Raw genomic sequence first — 21,076 nt, forward strand, 5'->3', positions numbered from 1 at the left:
TAACCAGATCCGTGCCCTGGATCTCCCTCTTCTGCCTTTGGACAAACAGCCCTTTCACCAGAGCTGCGGCTGAAGAGGCTCTTTCATGGATATCATGTGCTTACTGCGCCTTGAGGTAATGCTCCTTCTCTGCCATCCTCATGTTACCTTCCCTGCCTGCTTCCTTAACGATAATGGCGCTATCTCTTTCGTTTGGGATGAACGGACTGGAAGATGGACGTATCTTGGTTGAACGACTGTGTTGTGAGATTAGTCCTCGAGAGCTCGATGTCTTCAAATCCCTGAGAGGTGGTCATGGAGAGGATGGAGACGTGTCCTGTTTTCTTCAGCCACAGCAACAGACTCAGAGTAAATCAAGTATTGCAGCAGGGGATATTTTGGTTCGATATAAGACCTTTTGCTCTATATGAGGGTGATTTTTTTTAGGTTTTTTGGAACACGGAAATGGGCTACCCGGAGAGTTGTGCAATCTCCATGCTTGCCAATGCGTACGAGCAGGGTTGATGCTTGGCTGGACGGGTTTGTAGGGCGTGCTCCTGCCTTGAGCAGGGGGTGACTAGACGGCCCCGACGTCTCTTCCAGTCCCATAGTTGGTGATTCGATGCTCTCTTGGTGTGCTACTCCAGGGACAGAAGCAGCGGCATAAGAAGATTAGATAAATCCCTTTTGTCACTAAGAGTGAAATACAAGATACATTTGTTATAGTGGCTCCGTGGCCTTGTTTGGGAAAGGGAGGTGAAGTAGAAGACTAAAAAGTCATTTTGTGAGCTTGGGGAGATCAGTTCATGCAAACATTAAAAAAAATGACTATAAAGCAGTGCCCACGTGCTAACCACCTTGGAAGTTGGTAGCGTGCTCTCATGACAAAATGTGAAGTCTCCTAGGTCTGAAGGCTGACAAAATGGTATACTTTAAGCACGGATTCACAGATTCACAGATGCTAGGGTGGGAAGGGACCTCAACAGATCATCGAGTCCGACCCCCTGCTTGGGCAGGAAGGAGCGCTGGGCCAGATGCCCCCAGCCAGGTGCCTATCCAGCCCTCTCTTAAAGACCCCCGAGGTGGGAGACAGCACCGCCTCCCTTGGGAGCCCACTCCAAATTTTGGCCACCCTTACTCTGAAGGAGTTTTCCCTGATACCTAGCCTAAATCTGCTCTCTGTCAGTTTGTGACCATTGTTCCTTGTGTGACTCTACTTACCACAGGGGCAATGTGTAGGGATGCACGCATGTACACATGCCCCCCCTGAGCGTGGCACTGCACCCCCTACAAAAATGCACGGCCGACATTGCTGGCAAGGTCTCTGGGTGGTTGCTGCCCCCTGGTCAGTGCTCGCCACCACCCCCCACCCTCCGACCGCTGACAGCACCAGTGCCGCCTGCAGGAGCTCCCGCTTCGCACCGCCACTCTCCCGCCGCCACCGTCGTGCTCCCGTCACCTCCGTGGGCACGTGTCCTTCATGACGCACCATCTCTCTGCACATGGGCATGCAGACACACACATATTCTCCCTGCCATGAACACAGACGCATACACATGCACGCACACACACAGAGACAGGTGTGCTCTCTACTCACTCTGCATGAGGACACATTAACACGCTCTCCATGCCATGAACACAGATGCATACACTCACGCACACATGCAGACAGGAGCGCACTGTAGGCACTCACTCTCTGCACATGGACACAGACACAAATATACTCTTCTGCCATGAACACAGACACATGTGCAGACAGGCACACACACATGCAGAGGAGCGCATGCACACACACATGCATGTATGCATGGACATGCACGCATGCACAAACAGCATACATGCACATGCAGGCAGGCACATACAGACATGCACATGCACACAGGCACATGCATGTATGAATGCACACAGACATGCACACACAAATGCACATGCATGCACATGCACACACATCAACACACATGCACATATGCACAGACATGCAGGCACATGCACGCAGACACACGCACATGCATGCACAGACACATGTACACTGACATGCACATACAGAATGGAGAGACATGCACACCCTCGTGCCCGCGTGCGGGAATATGCATGCACACACGCGCACACACGCAGGCCGGGGTCCTTGTCCGGCGCGGGCGGCCCCCGCCACCCCCCGGGGCAGCCTGGGCAGCGCGGCCGGCGGAGGCCCGGAGCCCCCGGGGTGCCGGGAAGAGCCCGGCAGGTCGCGGGCGGCGCAGGGCCGGGGGCGGCGGGGCGGCTGCGGCCGGGCTCCCCCTCTGCTCCGGCCGCCTCCTGCCCGGCCCCGGCCCCGGCCCCGGCCCCGGCCCCGGCGCTGCCCCGCTCCGAGCCCCGCAGCCGGCGGGCAGCAGAGGGGAGGGAGCCCGGCCCCGCGGGGGGAGCGCACGGGCCGGGCCGGGCCGGGCCGGGCCAAGCGGGGCTGCGACCGCCGCCTCCCGCAGTGCCCGGCCCGGCCCGGCCCGGCCCTGCCGGCTGCAAACGCCCCGGTCCCCCTGTCCCGCGGCTCCAGGACGTGGGGACAGACAGGCACGGACCCCGTGTTGTTATATTGGAGTAGACATAGGTGCCTCTGTATACAAGGTACCGAGATCTGTATCTATCTCTCTCCCCCTCCACCCATGCGCCGCCCGGGTCCCAGTCCCAGTGCCCCCGAGCCGGGCCGGGCCGGGCCGGGCAGGACGAGGTGGGCGCGGGCAGGCGGCCGTGGCGGAGCTGCGCTGCCCGCACCAGGCAGGTCCCCGCGTGTCCTGCGCATCCCCGGGGCTGGGCCGGGGCAGTGCGGGCAGCACCTCTGGTCCCGCTGCACCCTCGGGCTGTGGCATCCCACCCACACGTGCTTGGCTTCCCCCGCTGGTCTGGTGCGTTCAGGGCTTTGCTTCTCTTTCTACCTCCTGTTTTACTGTGTTGGTGTCAACTGAAATAGCAGGTCAGGTCCTGCCCGTGGGCACGATCCGTTCTGCCCCGCGGGAGATTTTGGTGGCGGGTGGGGAGGGGGCGCGGGGCAGGAGCACCTCTGGTTTAAATCTCAGGGCGTTTGGGGGGGGTTGGGGAGCTGCTGGGAGGAGCAGGACTGACTAGTACCACTGAGATGAGTTTTCTTTAGCACAGGTGCATGCAGAGCTCAGGAACACAGTTACTGTCTTGGCTGCCCATACGTTGCCTTTTTATTTGTATTTCATTTTATTCTTTTAGAGTCGCTGAGATTTTCATGAGAGGTGGGAGCTGCGGGTGACTCTTCTCGGGCTTGGATGTGAGATTGCAGCAGTTCCTGCATCCCCTGGTGTGACAGAGCTGGGAGATGGAGGCAGGGATGGAGACGGAGCGTCCTGTGCTCTGGGGGCTCCTCCAGCCCCTCCTCAGCCACATGAAGGTAAGAGACTGTGGGGGGTCAGGTGCTAAGGCCCCTTCTTGTAGGCCTGCCTGCCTGGACTTTACAGCCACCACACGATCGCACCATAAAATCCAGCTGCACTGCAGAGTCGTTGCATCCAGTGCCCCTGGGCTGGGCTGGAGAGCAGGTCCCTGCCTGCTTTCCTAGATGTGCATCGGAGGAACGACGCCTGTAATTCGCCCTTATTCACTGTTCATCTGACATCTCATAGTTCCTGAGTTGTTTGCAGGACAGCACCTCCTTTTTCCTCAGCCCCTTTCCATGGATGTCCAAATGTCCCTGCCCTTCTCTTCCTCAAGTGGATTTTTCTAAACCCGGGGTTTTCTCCCCCGCCTACTTCTGGACACTGAAGCCTGTCAGGTTCCTCCCAGAATAAATGTGTCGAGATAGATGGAGTCAAGGAGACCTGCAATCGTGTACGGGGAGCCCGGGGGTGAGCTGCGAGGATGCGTGCCATTCATGTGCCAGGCTGACGGGTGCAGGTAAAGACTCTGGATCTGCAGATAATACATGGATCAGTTTTGTAGGATGAACCTGCGCTGTACTCCGGTTTGTCCTTTGTGGATAGGTTAGGCTGATGTAAATGGCAATCGCCTCTTCCTGGATCGATACTGAAATGCAGAGTGTCCCTCCAGATCCTTTGTGTGAGAGATCCTTCAGCTGAGGAGTTGCTCGGGTTATCCCTGGCAGCCAAGTGTTTCTCTTTTCTTTTCTTTTCCCAAGATGGGAGGTGTTTGCATGCCTGGCTTGGTAAAACTCAACCAGAAGCCGTTCAGGATTTGAGCAGTGATGACTTGAAACCACGGCGAGCAGCGTGAGAACAGTGTACCGTGGCACGCACTGCAGACGCCTGCGCTGCTCCCCTTAGTCAGGGCAAGCCTCCGTTCACCAAAGAGGTTTCCTGACGGGAGGGATTCAGTAGCCGAGACTTGCTGAGGACATGGCCAGATAATGAGGGACCCTCATCTAAATACACCCAGTAGCAAAGGGTGTAGGCTACACCACTAATAAATCACTGTTACATACCCCTCTCTAGGCATCAACTACAGAAATGATCCCTGAAAGTACCGACTCATAACCATTGTCACCACATACTCAATGTATGTTTAATTGGTGCGGGCTCTTTTCCACCCCGCAGAAGGGCTGAGAAATGATGGTTCAAGTGCAGCTGGTTTTATGAACCGAGGGATTTACTGGTGCAGGTGGGTGTGTACTGGTCTGGGTGGGAGCCTGGTGTTAATGATTGGCAGTGGATTTAGGGGAATGCTTTTTATTAGGGCAGCACTGAAAGATATTTTTGGGCTGAAACCAAAGACTGATTATTGAGCTGCCAAAGCGGGTCATAGAGATCTGATTGCTGCTCTGCAGCCCGGCAGCTTGGACAGCAGCGTCTGGCTGGTAGGTGTGGGGGGAAGGAGTGTGGGGGGGGGCAGATCGAGGGAGGGAGTCAGTAGGGCAGGGGCAGGGTTAGCTGGCCTAATAAAAAATATCACATTGACCCATAGAGCCTTGTCTGCCCATGTCTTTAGACCAACACAGATAGCAGATTCAGGCTGACCTGGACAGGTTGGATCAATGGGCAGAGAGAAATAGGATGCAATTTAATAAAGATAAATTTAAGGTACTCCACCTGGGAAGGAGGAACCCCCAGCACACCTATAGGTTGGGGAGTATCCTTCTCAGCAGCTCGGAGGCAGAGAGGGATCTTGGAGTCATAATTGACTCCAAGATGAACATGAGCCGGCAGTGTAACGAGGCCATCAACAAGGCCAATCGCACCTTGTTGTGCATTAGCAGGTGCATGATTAATAGATCAGAGGAGGTGATGCTCCCCGTCTATGCAGCACTGGTCAGGCCACAGTTGGAGCACTGTGTCCAGTTTTGGGCGCTGCACTTCAGGAGGGACGCAGGGAATCTGGAGAGTGTCCAGAGGATGGCCACTCGCCTATACAACCTATACCCCTCAATGCCTACCGCCCAGTCGTGTGTAGAATCCCACCATGTCTCGGTTAGTCCGACTAGGTCGTACTGGGTGCTAGCAAGCAAGAGTGCGAGCTCCTCCTGCTTGTTCCCCATACTCCTGGCATTTGTATAAAGACATTTTAATCCCCCAAAGGGGGCTCTTGGTGTCCCTGTGCCTTGATGGCATATATTCCCTTTATTACTTACCTGATGTGGTCTGGTGCCTTGTTTATGGCTTACCAACCCCTTAATACTTACCTGGTGTGATCTGGCATCTTGTTTGTCATTTACCAGCCCTGGGCTCTCTTTGACTACTGGTTGCCCAACCCCCATCGAGCCTAGTTTAAAGCTCTTGGGAGGAGATCAGCCAAGCTGCGGGCCAACAGATACTTACCTCTGGGGGAGAGATGAAGATCATCATCTCCCAGGAAGCCTCCTCCCTGCAAGTGCTGGTCATGGCTGTAGAATCCGAAGCTCTCCTGAAGACACCGACTCTGGAGCCGCCGGTTAACTTCTTTGATGCAGCCACCCTGGCGTCTCCAGCTGCTGCCGACCGGAAAGATGGAAGAAAATACAACCTGTGCTCCAGTCTTCTTGAGGCTGTCTCCCAGTTCATGGAAGTCCTTCATGATGCAGTCAGGGCTGGTCCTAGCCGCATCGTTGGTTCCCACTTATCCCAGATCACCTGTTCCCTCTTATCTGGGGTGACCTGTTTCTGCGCCTGGGCCACCCGTCAAAGTTCCTCCAAGCTGGGGTTTGAACTCCTGCCCAGCTAGGCAATCAGCAGGGAGTTCAAGTGCTTCCCTAAGGGGTGACCCTTCCTCCACTGGGATGTTCTCTAATTCCTCCCTGAGAGCCTCGGCTTCCTCTGCCACTGACTGACTGGGCTCCTCCCTGGGGCTGTCACTTAGCTTGACCCCAGGGTCATTGGTTCCCTCAGCAGCCAGCTGGTTGCTGCAGTCGGGGGGTCTCTTCCTTATCCCCCTCTTGCCTCCACAGCCAACTGGGTTACTTGGCTCTGGGCGGTTTCCCTACCTCCCCTCCTCACCTTCTTGCTCTGCCAGCGAGTCACTACATCAATGCGGAGGGGATCTAGGAAGTTTCCCCACGCTGCTCGCTTACACTCCAGCTCTATAATATCCCTCCCCACCAGCATGGGGGCAGGAGCATTTTCCATTGCTTCTATCTCCACTTCCAGTCCCTCCACCAGATGGGGAGACGTGCTACCTGTACTTTGGATGGCATGGCATTAAAAAAAAGTTAAAATAAAACAAAATCAAAATGTGGCACGTTTTCTTTCCTAGGTGGAACAGTATGAGAGTTCATGCTGTTTGGGGGTGTGGGAGGGGATGCACGTGGCTAGGCATGGGGATCCCTGCCAACCATGGGTTGCCTGGAGATCCCATGGTGATGAGAGTTGGGAGCGCCAGGTGGGGCTGGGGGGATGCAAGGTGCAGGGCGCCTGTATGGGCAGGTGGGGGGAAGCTGTGTGGTGCAGGCATAGGGCAAGGCACGTGGTGGGATGGAGGGGGGCTGCACGGTCTGAGGATGCAGTAGGGGTGTGAGGAGTAACTGGGGCTTGAGCTGGGGCAACAGCTGCAGGCATGGGTGGGCGTAGAGCATGCCTGGAGGATCCCTTGTAGCGGGCAGACGGTGCTTGCCCTCGCTGGCTTAGGCATTACTGGTTTGACAGTGCCTCTGCTGGCTCTAATCGAATACCAAAAACATCAGCTCTTCACTGAAACATTGTGTGTTGGAATCTTTGGTTTTAAAACAAAAACCCGTTTGTTTTAGTTGTTTGTTTTTTTAATTTGAAACCATTTTTACTACCAGGAGTTTTCCCTTTTCACATTTCAATCAGAAGATATTTAGAGGAAAATCACAAACATAAAAGGCATTTGCAAAATTCTGCATGCTGCATACGGGTCATCGGCATTTCCTGCCCATAAGCAATCTGAAGTCTCTGGCAGGGCGGCTCAATGGTAGCACACCCTCAGCTGTTCCTTCCCTAAGGAGTCTTGTCCCCTGAGCTCCAGGACTGAGACATGCTGGGATTCCCCTCTGAGGACAGACACATTTGAGCTTGTGACTGAGACTGCAGCGAACTGCCCACAACTAGACCCTGCTCACACTGGCCAAGGCAGGAGCAAGGAAGCCCATAAAGACTATTTCCCAGAGGACCGGGGTGGGGGGCGGAGGGGGGTGTCATGAAGGACACTGGGAGGGAGAGCACAGAGCAAAAAGCAGAAGGGACGTACCTCCAAGAAGAGCCAAGTCCCATCCATGAAGTGAAGGAGGGGAGGGCTTCTCCTAGCCACTGCACCGCTCCTGATGCCCACAAGCCTCCCTGACCCCAGCAGCCCCCAGCACCACCTGTCTCTCTCCATCCAGGGGAGCTGGCCAGAGACAGAAAGGCCCCAGCCCCCGGGCCCCAAACAGTGATGCCAGAGCCACCGGTGATGGCAACATATGGGGCATTCACTTCCCCATGGGCAGTGGCAGCAACACCAGGCCCTTGAGCAGCCTCCCCCTGCCCTGTTCCAGCCCCTCTGGCAAAGGCTTTGCTCCCCACAGCTGCCTCTGCTCATGGCCAGGGCCTGCTCAGATGTCTCATGTCCCGCTCCTGGCCCAGGGGAACAGTCCTGCAGCTGCCTCTAGTGCAAAGGCTGTGCTTTGTGGGCTGCTGTCTCTGATCTCTGCCCCACCAGCACCCAGTAACACAGCAAGGCAAGCTGTAACCTGGCACCTTTATTGATGGGGAGCAGAGGATGGGGGCAGAACGAAGAAGTCAGAGTACACTTTGAGTAAACACCAGCTACTTGAGATGTACGAAGCAGGTATAGGGTCTCTTTTAAGACGCAACTGGCCTAGACGTAACTCATAACTGCTGGCTAGTTTCCAGGTTTTTATAGAAATTCACCAGGCAGCAGCCTGGGACACTCGCTTGTAGCTTTCAAAATGCCTGGGGAAGGAAGCAAGGGCTGTCTCCTCCCCCTAGGAATTTTATGTGGCCGGGCCACCTGCTTCACCAGCCTGAACCAAGAAGAAATCTGGGAGAGACAGGGGTCACCTGGGATAACTCAAGTGAGGGGCAGAGAGGGAAGGGATTTCTTCACGGCACCTCTCAGTGGGAGACCTGCAGGATGCATGTTCAGAGGCGTCAGGGTGCAGCCCCCATACCTCTGTCTCAACATGCTCCCCTTGTTTCTACACGCTGGAACAGCTCAGGGGTCCCACTGAAGGGGAAGGTCTCCCTCCCTGCACTCCTCCCTCCTAGGGGATGCAGTGGTCTGGCTGGACTCCCCCTGCCTGGGACCAGTATCCTGGGGGGTTGCAAGGGTCCCTCAGGCAGCTCCACAGCAGTACATGTTCCCAGGACCTTCATTGAGCCAAACGGCTAGAGCACGAGCAGGAAGGCCTTAGTATTTCCAATGGGAGAATACATTATGCTGCATTTCACCCACAGAACATCTTCATACTTTCCTCACCCTTCCACAGGAGAGGCAGGACCTGCCACCGGCTGCATCTCCTTCACCCCTGGTACTTTACTGCCTCCTGCCCAGTGGTCCCTCCAGAAGGGCAGGGACCTTGCTGCACAGCAGGACAGGGGAGTGAGGCCTCAAATCAGAACAATTCCTGTTCCTGAGGGTTGGAACAAGCTCCAATGGTCTGGAAAGAGAAGGGCCATGAAGTCACAGAGACATCTGCCCTGGAAAGTGTTGTGGGCCCTTGTCTGTTCCCATTGCATAGCTCAGGAAAGGACAGAGACCAACCACAGGGGTGCCATGTTCGGTTCTGGTGCTGGAGTAGCAGTGAATGCATTAGAGAGAGTAACATGAGGGGAAGGGAGCAGCAGGCACCCAGTGGTGCACAGCTCTGGAGAGGCTGAAAAGCAACACAAGCCATAAAGGCTCAGGGGGTGGTAGTAGCAGCTACTTGCAGACCCCACGGGGCATGGGGAGGCCTGGGAGAGGGGTGATGTTGCGGTGAGGAAAGGTGAGGTCAGGGTGCAGGGCAGAGAATACTTCCCAGCCACAAATGTCCTCCTTCCTGCTATTCAAGAGCCTCACACCAGAACATCAGGAGGGGAGAGAAAGCTGGCAGGCAGCAAAGGACAGTCCCTGGGAGTCATTTGAAGCCAGTTCTCTTGGGGAGGACACCCTATCATGTAGTCACTTCTTCCCCAGGGAGCGCTCACTGGTTTTAGAGATTGCTGGGAAATGCACAGGCTCCAAGGGTGCTGCAAAAAATCATCTCCTCCTTATCTCCTCCCCCCAACACCTGGGCTGGCCTTGCCTGAGGTGTTCCTCATAATCCCTCCCCACAATCAAACCTTGGGGGGCTGGGCCTCTGGCTTCTATTGTGCCCTACAATGGATAAAGCCTGGAGGAACTCTTTCTGCAGTCTACCAACATGAAGATGCTTGACAAAATGCAGCCACTGGTGGGTGCTGAGCAGGAAGACAGCACCAAGCCCTTCCTGCACTGCTGGCAGAATTAGGGATGCTTCTGGGTGTGGATGCACTGATGCTGGGACAGGTTGCTGCAACAGGTGAAGCTCCTTCCACACTCAGAACAATGATGTGGCTTCTCCCCTGTGCGGATGCGCTGGTGATGGGCCAGGTTGCAGGACCAGATGAAGCTCTTCCCACACACAGAGCACCCACGTGGCTTCTCCCCTGCATGGATGCACCGGTGCTGCAAGAGGTGGGAGGGGGAGGTGAAGCTCTTCCCACACACAGAGCACCCATGTGGCTTCTCCCCTGCATGGATGAACTGGTGCCGCAAGAGGTGGGAGGGGTCGGTGAAGCTCTTCCCACACACAGAGCACCCATGTGGCTTCTCCCATATGGACAAACTGGTGTTCGGCCAGGCTGGAAGAGTGGAGGTAGTTCTTCTCACACACAGAGCACTGATGTAGCTTCTCCCCTCTGTGGATAAGCTGGTGCCGGGCCAGGCTGGAAAATTGTCTGAAGCTCTTACGACACTCCAAGCACTGATTTGGCTTTTCCCCGTGTGAATGAGCTGACCTTTGGCCACAGTGGAAGAGTGGGTGAAGTTCTTGCCAAAGTCAGAGCATTTATGGGACTTCTCCCTTGTGTGCATGCACCTGTGCCTGGCCAGGTTGGCAGACTGCCTGAAGCTCTTTTCACACTTTGTGCAGGAGTGTAACTGCTGCCTGCTTTGCACACACTGGTGCTGGGACAGGCCTTCCCTGTTGATGAAGTTCTTCCTGAACTTGGTGCAGTGGTGTGTCTTCCTCCCCAAGTATGTGTGCTGATGCTGAACCAGCAAGAAGAAACATGTGAAGGTCTTACAACAAGTGACACAGCAGTAATGATTCTGCTCCCTGTGCACATGTTGGTTCTTCATGAGCTCTGAGCTGCAGACCACAATCTTTCCCCTTTTGGTGAAGCAATGGGGAGCTGTCCAGAATGGATCTGGCAGTGAGCAGCCAGGGTCGGGAGGCAGGTGAAGCTCTTCCCACACATAGTGCATACGTGGGGCTTCTCTCCAGGGTGCATTATCTTGTGCAGAGCCAGGAGTGAGAGCCAACTAAAGCTTTTCATGCGCTGAGGGCAGGGGTGGGCTCTCCCCCTGGGCTTGGTAGTGAGCTCTGGTTTCCCTCCAAGGCCACCCCACTGCCTTGCTTTACATGCAGGCTCTCTCTTTGGTGGACCTTTTCTTTACGCCTCTTCAGGTCTCTCAGCACCAGAAAATCTTCCCTGAACCCAGGTCCTTTTCTGGCTTCTTTCCCTTCTTAATTCTCACAAGCAACTGGAGATGGGACCTGATTCATTGCTACATTCTCCTTTCACTTTGGGGGTCTCTCCTGGCCCTTGTGCCGTTGGTGCTTCACAGGGCTCAGGGAGTCCATCTCACCCAAACACCCTTGGGAAGCCCACGGTGGCTCCAGATTTGCAGGCCCTTCCTTAGGAGGCATCTCCTCAGCTCTGCTCAGCAGCCAGCTACCTCCTACATGGGGAAGAGAAAATCCAGATTAGTCCCCACCCTGCTGCCAAGGGACACATACAGCTATTCCTTCTGCTGGGATGGGCCTATGGGGAGGACTGGACTTGGCACTTGTCTATCCTCAACTCAACAAGTTCTTCCTACCATGACCCCAAGTGCTGGGGATGTGGCAGTGCCAGGTCCCTGTGCCAGCCTAACCTTTCCTACTCACTGCAGTTCTGAGCCAGACTCTCAAGGTTTCTGGCCCAGCTCTCAGTCCCAGCACCTAATGCCCTGCAGGGAGAACCATGTGGGCCATGTATGCTTGGACAGTATCTGGATGGCTTCATGTTGTAATAAGCTGAAGTTGAGACCAGAATGATCTGCTAAAAGGAAAAATGAAGCTCTTGAATGGCTTCTCTTTCCCACCACACTAGTGAGTCCAGGGGGAGATTATGCTGGGTAGGGTTGTACTGCTAAAGATTTTTTGGGCCAATTCTGATGGCCCGTTACTAATGAGCCATATAGGCCGAGACTGACCTGATTGCCAACACGCAAGCCTGGTGTCTCTAGTGGCTTCTAGAATAGAGAAGATCCCACACAACTTACTGATTTGTTTGATGCGCCTGGATAGGGGAGTTTTTAGCTACTTGCACGATTTCACAATGATTGCACACTTAATTCATACACCACAATTTTATTTTAAAATTCTTTGCTAGGCATATAACACTGCTTAGCTTTAAGAAATACCACAAACATTAAGAACACAATAACTACATATATCAGAAACAATGCTCCAAATGGACTTCTTTAAAACAATTACAATTACAACTAACTATATAATTTTAACTAGAAAAGTTATTACTATATTATACTTACAGTCCTAGAATTCCAAGAAGCCAAACACCTAAATATAGTTTCATTCCTCAGTAGTACAACTTAATGGGTTGGCCTCAGTAGTACGGTTCAATGGGCTAGCCTCAGTAGTACAGTTCAATGGGCTGGCCTCAGCAGTGATAGGAACAAGTCCCCTTCCTTCAGTCCCACTCGGGCGCTCTGCGGCTTCAGCGTGAACTAAGAGATTTGTGTTCATGGAGAGGGTGGTTCAGGTGATCAGTCTGATCTGGCCTACACTTGCGATTCTTCCTTCGTTGTTCTGCAAGTGAGGTCACCTCCAAATTGGGACAGTAGGTTACAGTTTGTATCGAGTGAGTTGCCGTCTTGGGCCACTCCTACCCAAACCTGTCACTACTCCCAAATTTGGGCTCAGATCTTTCTTAACAGATTCTTTTGCTTGGTAATTAGTTTCTTTTGTTGACCATTTTAATTACTTTGAGGAATTTCCTTTCTTTCCAATTTTTAAAAGGCTCCTAGGGTTTGATCTCTCGGAATGTGGGATGTTTGCTTAAGGGTCATTTTTATGTTCACTTTGTTAAAGGCCTCTAAAGATAAAATTCAAGAGTTAAGACTTTGAGCAAAGCTAGGACCTTCCACACATAGGCCAAAACAATGGCCTAGATCAGAAGATGAATCTTGTCTTTTTCCTAAACTGGCTAGTGGGAAACTATTACAGGTATTCAGACTATTACATTCAATATGACACCTGGAAGCTTGGAGAGCAACGTCTAGCTGGTAAGTGTCTGGGGGGAATGGGGTGGGAGGGGCATATTGAGGTCCCTGTGTTGAGGGAGGGAGTGGGGCTGGGGCAGATGTTGCCCAGATGGGGCCAGAGCCCCAAGCAGCTGGTTCAGGAGTCATGGGATGGCTGTCTCCTGCCACAGTGCACAACCCCGGGAAAGGCATGGGGGGCACATGCCACCTGGATCTGTGCGCAGGGCAAGGGTGGACTGCTGCTGCAGGCTGGGGCCAGAGCTGTGCTCTTGCTGGTGGGTGTTTTGGCCAAGGCTGCAATCAGGGCAGGCAGCAGAAGTGTTGGGAGGGGGGTTACGGCAAATTTTGGGGTGGCTGCAGCCCCTTCTTTAGCTCCACCACCTGCACCAAGTGCATCCCCTGCCCAGCCGCACTGCAGCTCTGCACCAAACACCCACCGGGAACAGCCCAGCCCAGCCCAACCCAGGGTTGTCAGCCGTCAGGAGTGTGCAGGGAGCACTGCCTTACACTGCACCAGCTACTTCTGTTGTACAGAAAATACTACTTCTGCTTGATAAGAAAAGCCCAGGTTTCAAACCTCATCCCTCCAAGAAATGTTCTGGAAGCGGAGGATTCAGAGCTGTGGTCTCCCTTCTGGAAGGAGCAGCAGGGTGCTTCCTACCTGTTTTGTAACAGCCAGAACCAGAGGGATTATTAAGCAATACTATGTGCTTCTTGGAGGCATTTGGTATTTTGCTTAAACAGGTAATATTAGTTAATATAAGCTTTTAAGTTTGTAAACTGCAAATGTAACTTGTCTGTCATAAGTTTAATCAAAATGATAAATTCACTGTTCATGGGACTGACTGGTCCCCAGAGGCAAAGCTGTAGCTGGGAGATTAGCTGGCCTAACGGTTTTTTGCTCAGGGTTCAGCCTTAGCGATAAAAACTAGATCTAACTGCTTGGCACACCCAACATATTCTAGGAAAGCATATCCCAAAAAAGCATATTCAAATGAAGCCTAAAAGGGGTTGGGATTTAGGCAGAGCGATGACAATTTCAAACCTTAAGGTGCTGCATCATAATTTGCTTATTGGATAAACCTGAGTCTCAGTAGTCACCTTTTATGATAGTTTCATCACCTTTCAATCCCATAGGGTAACAGCTATAGGGCAACATTATGAGTGGTCCTGAGGCCAACAGATTAACATAAGACTAGGTATAAAAAGCACGTGCATCAGGTAACCAGCAGGAAGGAGGGAATAGAATGGTTGTTTCTGGTCCACGCCCGGACCCCAGACTCCCCGTGTGAGTGAGGATCGGGTCCCTGTTCCTGATCAAGGGATCTTCCCCGGTAATCCCTCTGACAGCGTCGATCATCAGGGACGCCTGACTTCACTGGAATCACTTGGCGCACACGTGGCATCGAGGGACTATCGATAAGTTGCCAACCCATGTCTGTCTATTTGTTGTTTTGAACAGCCCAGTGTGGCTAATACCCTCGCAGTGCCCAGTTGGCCTACGACAGATTGAAAGATTCCTATGACCATACATCCACTCCCTGCATGACAAGGACCATCATCTCCTGAAGGCTTCTCCCTGCTTTGCCTTCTCTTTCATCCTTCAGTCCCCACCCTTCACTGGCCATCAAGTCCTGAGTAGAAACCTTGAATTCATTGGATCCCTTCCCCAAATCCCAGTTGGTTATTCTGCGTCCAGTACCCAGTCAGAAACACGCTTTAACTACAGCCCCAAACAGGATATTGAGGTCCCACACCTGACTTAATCAGTGAGGACAGGTGCATCTCTGGGTCTCTGATGATGAGGACCAAGGGGAAACCTGGAGGTCAGAGGACCAGCTGCCAGGTGATTTGTGGCTGTCCCATCCACCTGACTCCCCTCTCACAAATGCTCCATGCCCAGGGTGAAAGGGGGCCTGAAAACTGCAGACCTGCCCCGTGCTGCCATCCCTGAGTGCTAACCTCAAATAGCTTATGCTGTCATGTGTCCAGGCAAGTGTTTCACTCTTTGAAATTCAGAGCTGTGGAGACAAGCACCTGTCCCATTGTTCTCCCCCTGACTACAGCTGTTAGGGGACAATAGAGCTTGCTGTCTTCCTTTTTAGGCTCAGATCTGGTTTCCTTGGGACACCATGATTTTAAATTTCTCTCTTTACTCCCCATTGTAGGAGTTGATTCCCCGGCCCAAGTAGCCATACCTCTCTAACACCCTCTCTCAGGGCAAGATGGGATTTGTAGTCCCCCATGGAAATCCACATGGTGTGCAGAAGAAGCTCTTTGTAGCCATGGCTCTTGGCTGAGAGAGGCTGGGGTTGTCCCTGACATCTCCTGGTTGGGTCGACCTGGAGCACAGGACGTGTCTAATCCTGGTCTTAGGCTGCATGAAGTGGCTCCATGGAGTTAGTTGGATTCAGAAGTTTTCTGTTGTGATGGGAAGGGAATACCCCATCGTTTGCAGCAGAATTTCCCCAAATCTATTCCCACTCTTAGGCCCAGAGTGTCACAAAGCCTGAGACTCAGCCCAAAGTCCATTGAAGGTTCATACCAAGGCCTTTGTCCCAGTGCAGATTCCTGTGATGTGGAGGCTCCCTGGGACTCATCAGCAGAGGAAATCCCCATGGGCTCATTCCCTGTACCAGACATTGCCCTAAAACAGTGTCACAAGCCTGATGGGCACTGTGAGTGTATCAATTTTTTCACAGGCCAACTGGGCTGTTTGATTCAGTTTTGGATAGCGGAGGTAAAGTTGGGAGTGAAATAAAGGCAAATATATTATAGTTTACACACACAAAACAGTTAACAGAAAGTTATCTTTCCTTGGGGAGCTGACCTATACCCAGTAGCCAACAGTTATAAGAGGGGGTTGGGGGTTACTGATGCTCTTTGGGTGTCGAGCCCTTGTTAACCATATACATCGAAAAGGCTGGTAAGGACCTGACTCTTGGTGTGTTGGCAGCTCATCATGGAGGACGAGGCAGCTTGTCCTCGGGCCCTGGGGTTTCCTGCTCTCCTGCCTCCACCAGAGGCCTGTCCCCACAATGGACCTTTGGGTGCTGCACGCACTGTGACCTAGGGACAAGACAAATGTGTCACTGGGGAGCCTTGATCCTGGAGGGAACATCCCCCAGACACGTGGAGGTGCAGATGGCAGCAAACAAACACTCTCACCTGGAGCTTCTCATCTTCTGCCTGCCCCAGCTGAAACCCCTTGGCCAGGTTAACAGCCTTGGCAGAGGCCTCCACTTGGCACCCGCACCCCCAGCTCTGCATGTCTTGGGGCAGGATGGCCAGGACTTGCTCCAGCACCACCAGCTCCAGGATCTGCTCCTTGCTGCAGTGCTGGGGCTCCAGCCAGCGCTGGCAGAGCTCCCACAGGCGGCGACAAATCTTCCTTGGGCCCTCGGCTTCCCGGTAGCGGAGGCCACGGAAGAGCTGGTGCCAGGCCTCTGGGGTGGGGAGCTCATCCCACAGTGCCAGCTGTGGGGTCGCAGAGGGCAGCTCGGTCTCACAAGGGGGCTCCATGGCCTGCATTGTGTCCTGCCCCCAAAGCTCCTGGTGCTGGACTGGCTCCGTCTGCAGCTGCTGTTTTACTGGCTGTGATGCCGACCGCTGTAGGGACTCCTGCCCCCCATCCCGCTCTGCACGACACGAGGGACTTCTGCACCCTCAGCTCCTCCCTGCAGATCTACTGCCACGGGCTCCAGCGCAGCAGCCACGTCTCCCCAGGAGAGATCTCAGCTAGATGGCGGCCCGGGCTCTTGCTGTCCCTGCACTCACGCACAGCGCCTGTTGGCAGCGTCCGGTGTGTGGGGCACCTGCAGGAAAGGCCACAGCACAAATCAGACAATGGATCGGAGACCTGGGATTGGGACTCTGCCCCAGCCTGAGGTCTGCCCGGCCCTGACACTCCCGACTGCCCCCACTCCCAGCAGTGTCGGAGCCGTCCTCCCTTCCCTGCAGCCCTAGCACTGGCTCCCAGGACTGGACTAGCTGCACAAAGGGTGCAAGCCCAGCTCCCTGCCACAACCCTGCAGGGCGGGTGACCACCTGTCCCTAACCAGGCGGGACAGTCGCTGCGTGCGGACCTCAAGCCCCATCCCAGGACACACAAGCCCGGGGCAGCATGTCCCCCAGGAGGGGTTGGGGACCTGGGGGGGCAGCGGCCAGGCTGGTGAGGGGGTGCTGTAGGCAGGATGCCTAGATTTTGTCTGCCAAAGTCTTGATGGTCCCATGCCCTCCTAGGAATCCCAGGTACTTTGATTCCCGTCTTCCTACTACACCTTTTTTTGGATTGGCCGCCATCCCAAGCTCCCTCAGTTGGTGCATATGACAATATCGTTTATGTATGCCAACATGTACCTACCATGTAAGGCCAAAGCTCGGTTCATCAGTCTTTGGAAGGGGGCTGCCGCCCCGTGCAGGCTGAAGGGCATTCTACAAAATTCATATAGGCCCCATGGGGTCCCAAAAGCAGCTTTGGCATCGTCTTTTGTGGCCATGGGTATTTGCCAGTACTCTTGAGACAGGTCAAGCATCGTTATGTAGCAGGCCTGTCCTATTCTTTCTAAAAGCTGGGGCATGGGGAAGGCATCGAAAGCTGCTCCAGCATTTGAAATCTACACTGAGACGTAAGGTCCCATCAGGCTTTGCCACAGACCCCGTGAGGGGACTGTTACCCCTCGTCCAAGCATCTTTCAGAGCTCCTGCTTCATGGGGCCATATAAACGGTCGGGGTCAGGGCGCCATCACTCTCACACCACTCTTCTAGGCAGGGTGTGCGACCCACCCACGTTCCTCTCGAAAGACATCGCGGAAGGCGCAAATAACCCGAACCAAGTCTCCTCCCTGACTAGCTGCCAGGCGCTCTTCAATTTGTACTCTTTCCTCCCCGGGTGTCTCCCTAACGTCCCCGCTTATTGCAGGGCCAAGTTCTGCACTTTCTAGTTCAGCCTCAGCCAACCACCGCTCGGCCTTCTTCCAGCTTTTAACAAGTTTACATGGAAAATCTGTTGCTCCCATTGATGCCCGGTTGGAATAGCTCGTCATCCACCAGCCCGGCGTGCCTTCTTATTTCCAAGGGCCTTGCCACTTTGTCAGCAGGTTACCGGCCATGGTGGGTAATAGGACTGACACCCTGTTGTTGACTGGCAGCTCTCTCCTCAGCCGTTCTGTCATGATGCCTCTTTGGTTTCTGTTGGATCTCCCTCAAATTTTCCAGGGCCACCTGCCTCGTGGGCAGCAAACAGGCCCTCAGAGCTTCACAATGAGCCTCAGCTCCTGTTGGGCTCAATGTGGGTTCCTTAAGAACTGCTAATAGCCCCCTGCGCCTGCGTCCATAAACCAGATCCAAGGGAGACTACTTCGTGGATGCCCGTGGGGTGGCCCTCAGGACAAACAATAACTGGGTGATCAACAAGTCCCACTTTTATGAGTCCTTCTGAGTGCACTTATTGAGCATCCCTTTTAGTGTCCCATTTAACCTCTCTACCAGACCATTTGTCCAGGGGTGGTAGCCTCATGTTGGCAACCATCGGATCCCTAGGACCCAACAGGCGTTCTGTGATACCTTAGCCATGAAGTTAGTGCCCTGATTGGTTACAACATCCCTTGGAAGTCCTACCCTCGATATCCACTTCAGTAACTCCTCCGTAACATGTGTCCCCGTCGCTGCCCACAAAGGGATTGCCTCAGGGTACCAGGTGGCTTAATCGATTATGACTAAGATGCAGGCAAAGTGCCTGTCAGGAATGATGGGGCCGGGCAGGTGGGGATGGAGCCCTGTGTCTGGCCACGCGCCCCTGCAACCCCACCACTCTGGGTCCAGCCCTGCTCTGCTCCCCGCAGAGGCAAATTAATGTGTACTGGGGCGCTGGGCAAACACCAAATTGAAGGCCCCCTCCTCAACGGGACCTGGGCTACAGGGGGTGGGGGAAGGGGCTCTTCCCATCCCGGTGCTGGTGGGGGAGGCTGGAGGGACCCTGCCGGGCTGGGGGTGCAGAGGCACATGGCCCCCTCTTCTCCCTGCTACCTATCCTCCTCCCCCACTATGGCCAATCACACACACAGGCGTACGCACAGATGGGTGCACACTCTACTCTCACTCACTCTCTGCACCTAGACACACAGAGACAAACATACTGTCCCTGGCATGAACACAGACACATGCACGCACAGATGCACACATGCACAGCCACGCACAGACAGACATGCACACGTGCAGACATGCACGCACAGACACATGCACACAGACATGCACACACTCTCTCCCTCCCATGAACAGACACATGCATGCACACAGACACATGCGCACACACACACACGCACAGATGCATACACAGACACACACACAGACACGTGCATATGCACACACACACACGCACACATGCAGACGGGCGTACACTCTGCTCACTCACTCTCTGCACATGGACACACGGAGACAAACGCACTCTCCCTCCTGCCATGAACACAGACACATGTACGCAGAAACACACACGCATGTACACACAGACACATGCATGCACGCAGATGGGCATGAGCTCTACTCACTCTGCACATGGACACACAGGCAAACACACTCTCCCTCCTGCCACGAACAGACACATACACACACACACGCACGCAGACACATGCACAGACACTCACTCTCTGCACATGGACACACAAACACACTTTCCCTGCCACGAACCAGGGTCAACGTGTAGGGGGTTCACATGGGTGCATGTGCACCCCCTAAGTATGGTGGTGCACCCCCTACAAAATGGCACTGCCGACACTGCCAGCAGCGGCTGTGCTTGGTTGCCAATGCTTGGTTGGCGCTTGCCACCACTCCACCCCCTCCCACCACTGACAGCCACTGCACTCCTGCCTCTCCTGCTACTGCTGTGCCCCCCAGCCATGGCACGAGTCGTTCATGCCATGAACACAGATGCATGCACGCACACACACAGGCTTGCAGCCATTATGGGTCGCGCCCAAGCCACAGGCTTTTCACTTCCCCCATAACTATTGTCCATGGCCTCCACCGCTTCAGGTTCCTTGGGCCTTTCCCTGGAGGCTTGGGGGGAGCTATTCTCTTTCCACCTTCATTACGAGTAAGCCCGCAGTCTCGGGCAGCGTGTCCCCCTCGGTCACATCTGTAACAGGTGATTTCTTTAGGGCGCCACCTAACGGGTTCTCATCTTCTCTCCCCGCCTTCGTCCTGGGACCCAGGGGGTCCCAGTGAGCCGCTCTCTGGGACAATGACTTCGGCCCGTTTCAAGCTTCTTCGTAGCTCTGTGGTAAGTGTCTTCTCGCCCGCTTCTGGGTGTGCGCCTCCAAATCGCTAGGGAATAGCTCTCAGAGAATCTCATCTGTGCGTCCTTCCTGACCACGCACCGGTGCTTTAAGCCTGAGCACCCTTTTCCCCGGCACCCCTCCCCTTGGCCTCTGCAAAGCGCCCACAGTCGCTGCAGGGCCCCTGGGGGCCGGTCCTGGCTGTGGGAAGGGCACGTTTCCCAGTGAGACCACGCCCCAAGACCCAGGTGCAGGGGGACCCCAAAATCCCTCCACGCCTGGTGCCATCAGGGATGCCTGGGGCCCCCCAAAGCTGCCCCACATCTGCCAGCATTGGGGACCCTGAAACCTCCCCAGTCCCAGGAGCAGGGGGACCCCGAGACCCCCCCCCCCAGCTGGCAGCACCGAGCCCCCCGAGCTGCGTGCTGGGGACCCCGAGACCCCCCAGGACCGGCAGTATTAGGGACCCCGAGACCCCCACGGTGCCGTGTGCAGGGGGGCCGATACCGCCCAGAGCTGGCAGCACCGGGGACCCCAGTACACCGCCAGAGCTGGGGTGGGGGGACCCCGAAACCCTCCCCGGAGCCCGGCGCTGCGGGACACTGAGCCCCCGAGAGCCGGCAGCACCGGGGCCCCCTCGCCCCGACCCCGGCGCGTCCCCCAGCCCCGGGCGGCACGGCCCTCCGCACCGGGGCGCGGGCAGGCGGCGCGTCTCCAGGCACAAAGGAAACTGCGGCCGGGCTGGAGGCTGGCGGGGGAAACTGAGGCAGGGCCGGGGCGGGGCGGGGCGGGGCTGGCGGGAGCGCGCGGGGAAACTGAGGCAGGGGCCGAAGGGGCCGGCAGGACAGGAGCCGCGGAGGGACCCCCCCACCCCAGTCTTGCCAGAGGC

General features: G+C 55.0%; 2 protein-coding genes across 4 annotated transcripts; one reads left to right on the forward strand and one right to left on the reverse strand.

Moving 5' to 3' along the window:
* The first annotated feature begins 1,548 nt into the window (after positions 1-1,548).
* LOC132248411 (uncharacterized protein SPEM3-like) lies at positions 1,549-6,639 on the forward strand. Of its 3 annotated transcripts, XR_009459599.1 has the most exons (3): positions 1,549-2,580; positions 3,193-3,370; positions 5,648-6,639. XR_009459599.1 is itself a non-coding variant. In XM_059721385.1 (2 exons), the coding sequence occupies exon 1, from the start codon at positions 1,622-1,624 to the stop codon at positions 2,555-2,557; it is 936 nt and encodes a 311-aa protein (XP_059577368.1). In that variant the 5' UTR covers positions 1,549-1,621; the 3' UTR covers positions 2,558-2,580; positions 5,648-6,639. The 3 variants fall into 3 exon arrangements, 1 of the variants encoding a protein (XP_059577368.1); XM_059721385.1 differs by lacking the exon at positions 3,193-3,370; XR_009459608.1 differs by lacking the exons at positions 1,549-2,580; positions 3,193-3,370 and adding an exon at positions 3,391-3,873.
* Positions 6,640-8,086: 1,447 nt separating this feature from the next.
* On the reverse strand, positions 8,087-20,511 carry LOC132248423 (zinc finger protein 135-like). The gene is made up of 2 exons (XM_059721387.1): positions 17,279-20,511; positions 8,087-16,730 (listed from the first exon to the last, which is right to left on the reverse strand). The coding sequence occupies exon 2, from the start codon at positions 10,849-10,851 to the stop codon at positions 9,850-9,852; it is 1,002 nt and encodes a 333-aa protein (XP_059577370.1). The 5' UTR covers positions 10,852-16,730; positions 17,279-20,511; the 3' UTR covers positions 8,087-9,849.
* Positions 20,512-21,076: the final 565 nt, after the last annotated feature.

Source organism: Alligator mississippiensis, chromosome 1 (genome assembly GCF_030867095.1).
Source record: "Alligator mississippiensis isolate rAllMis1 chromosome 1, rAllMis1, whole genome shotgun sequence".
Classification (NCBI taxonomy): Eukaryota; Metazoa; Chordata; order Crocodylia; family Alligatoridae; genus Alligator; species Alligator mississippiensis.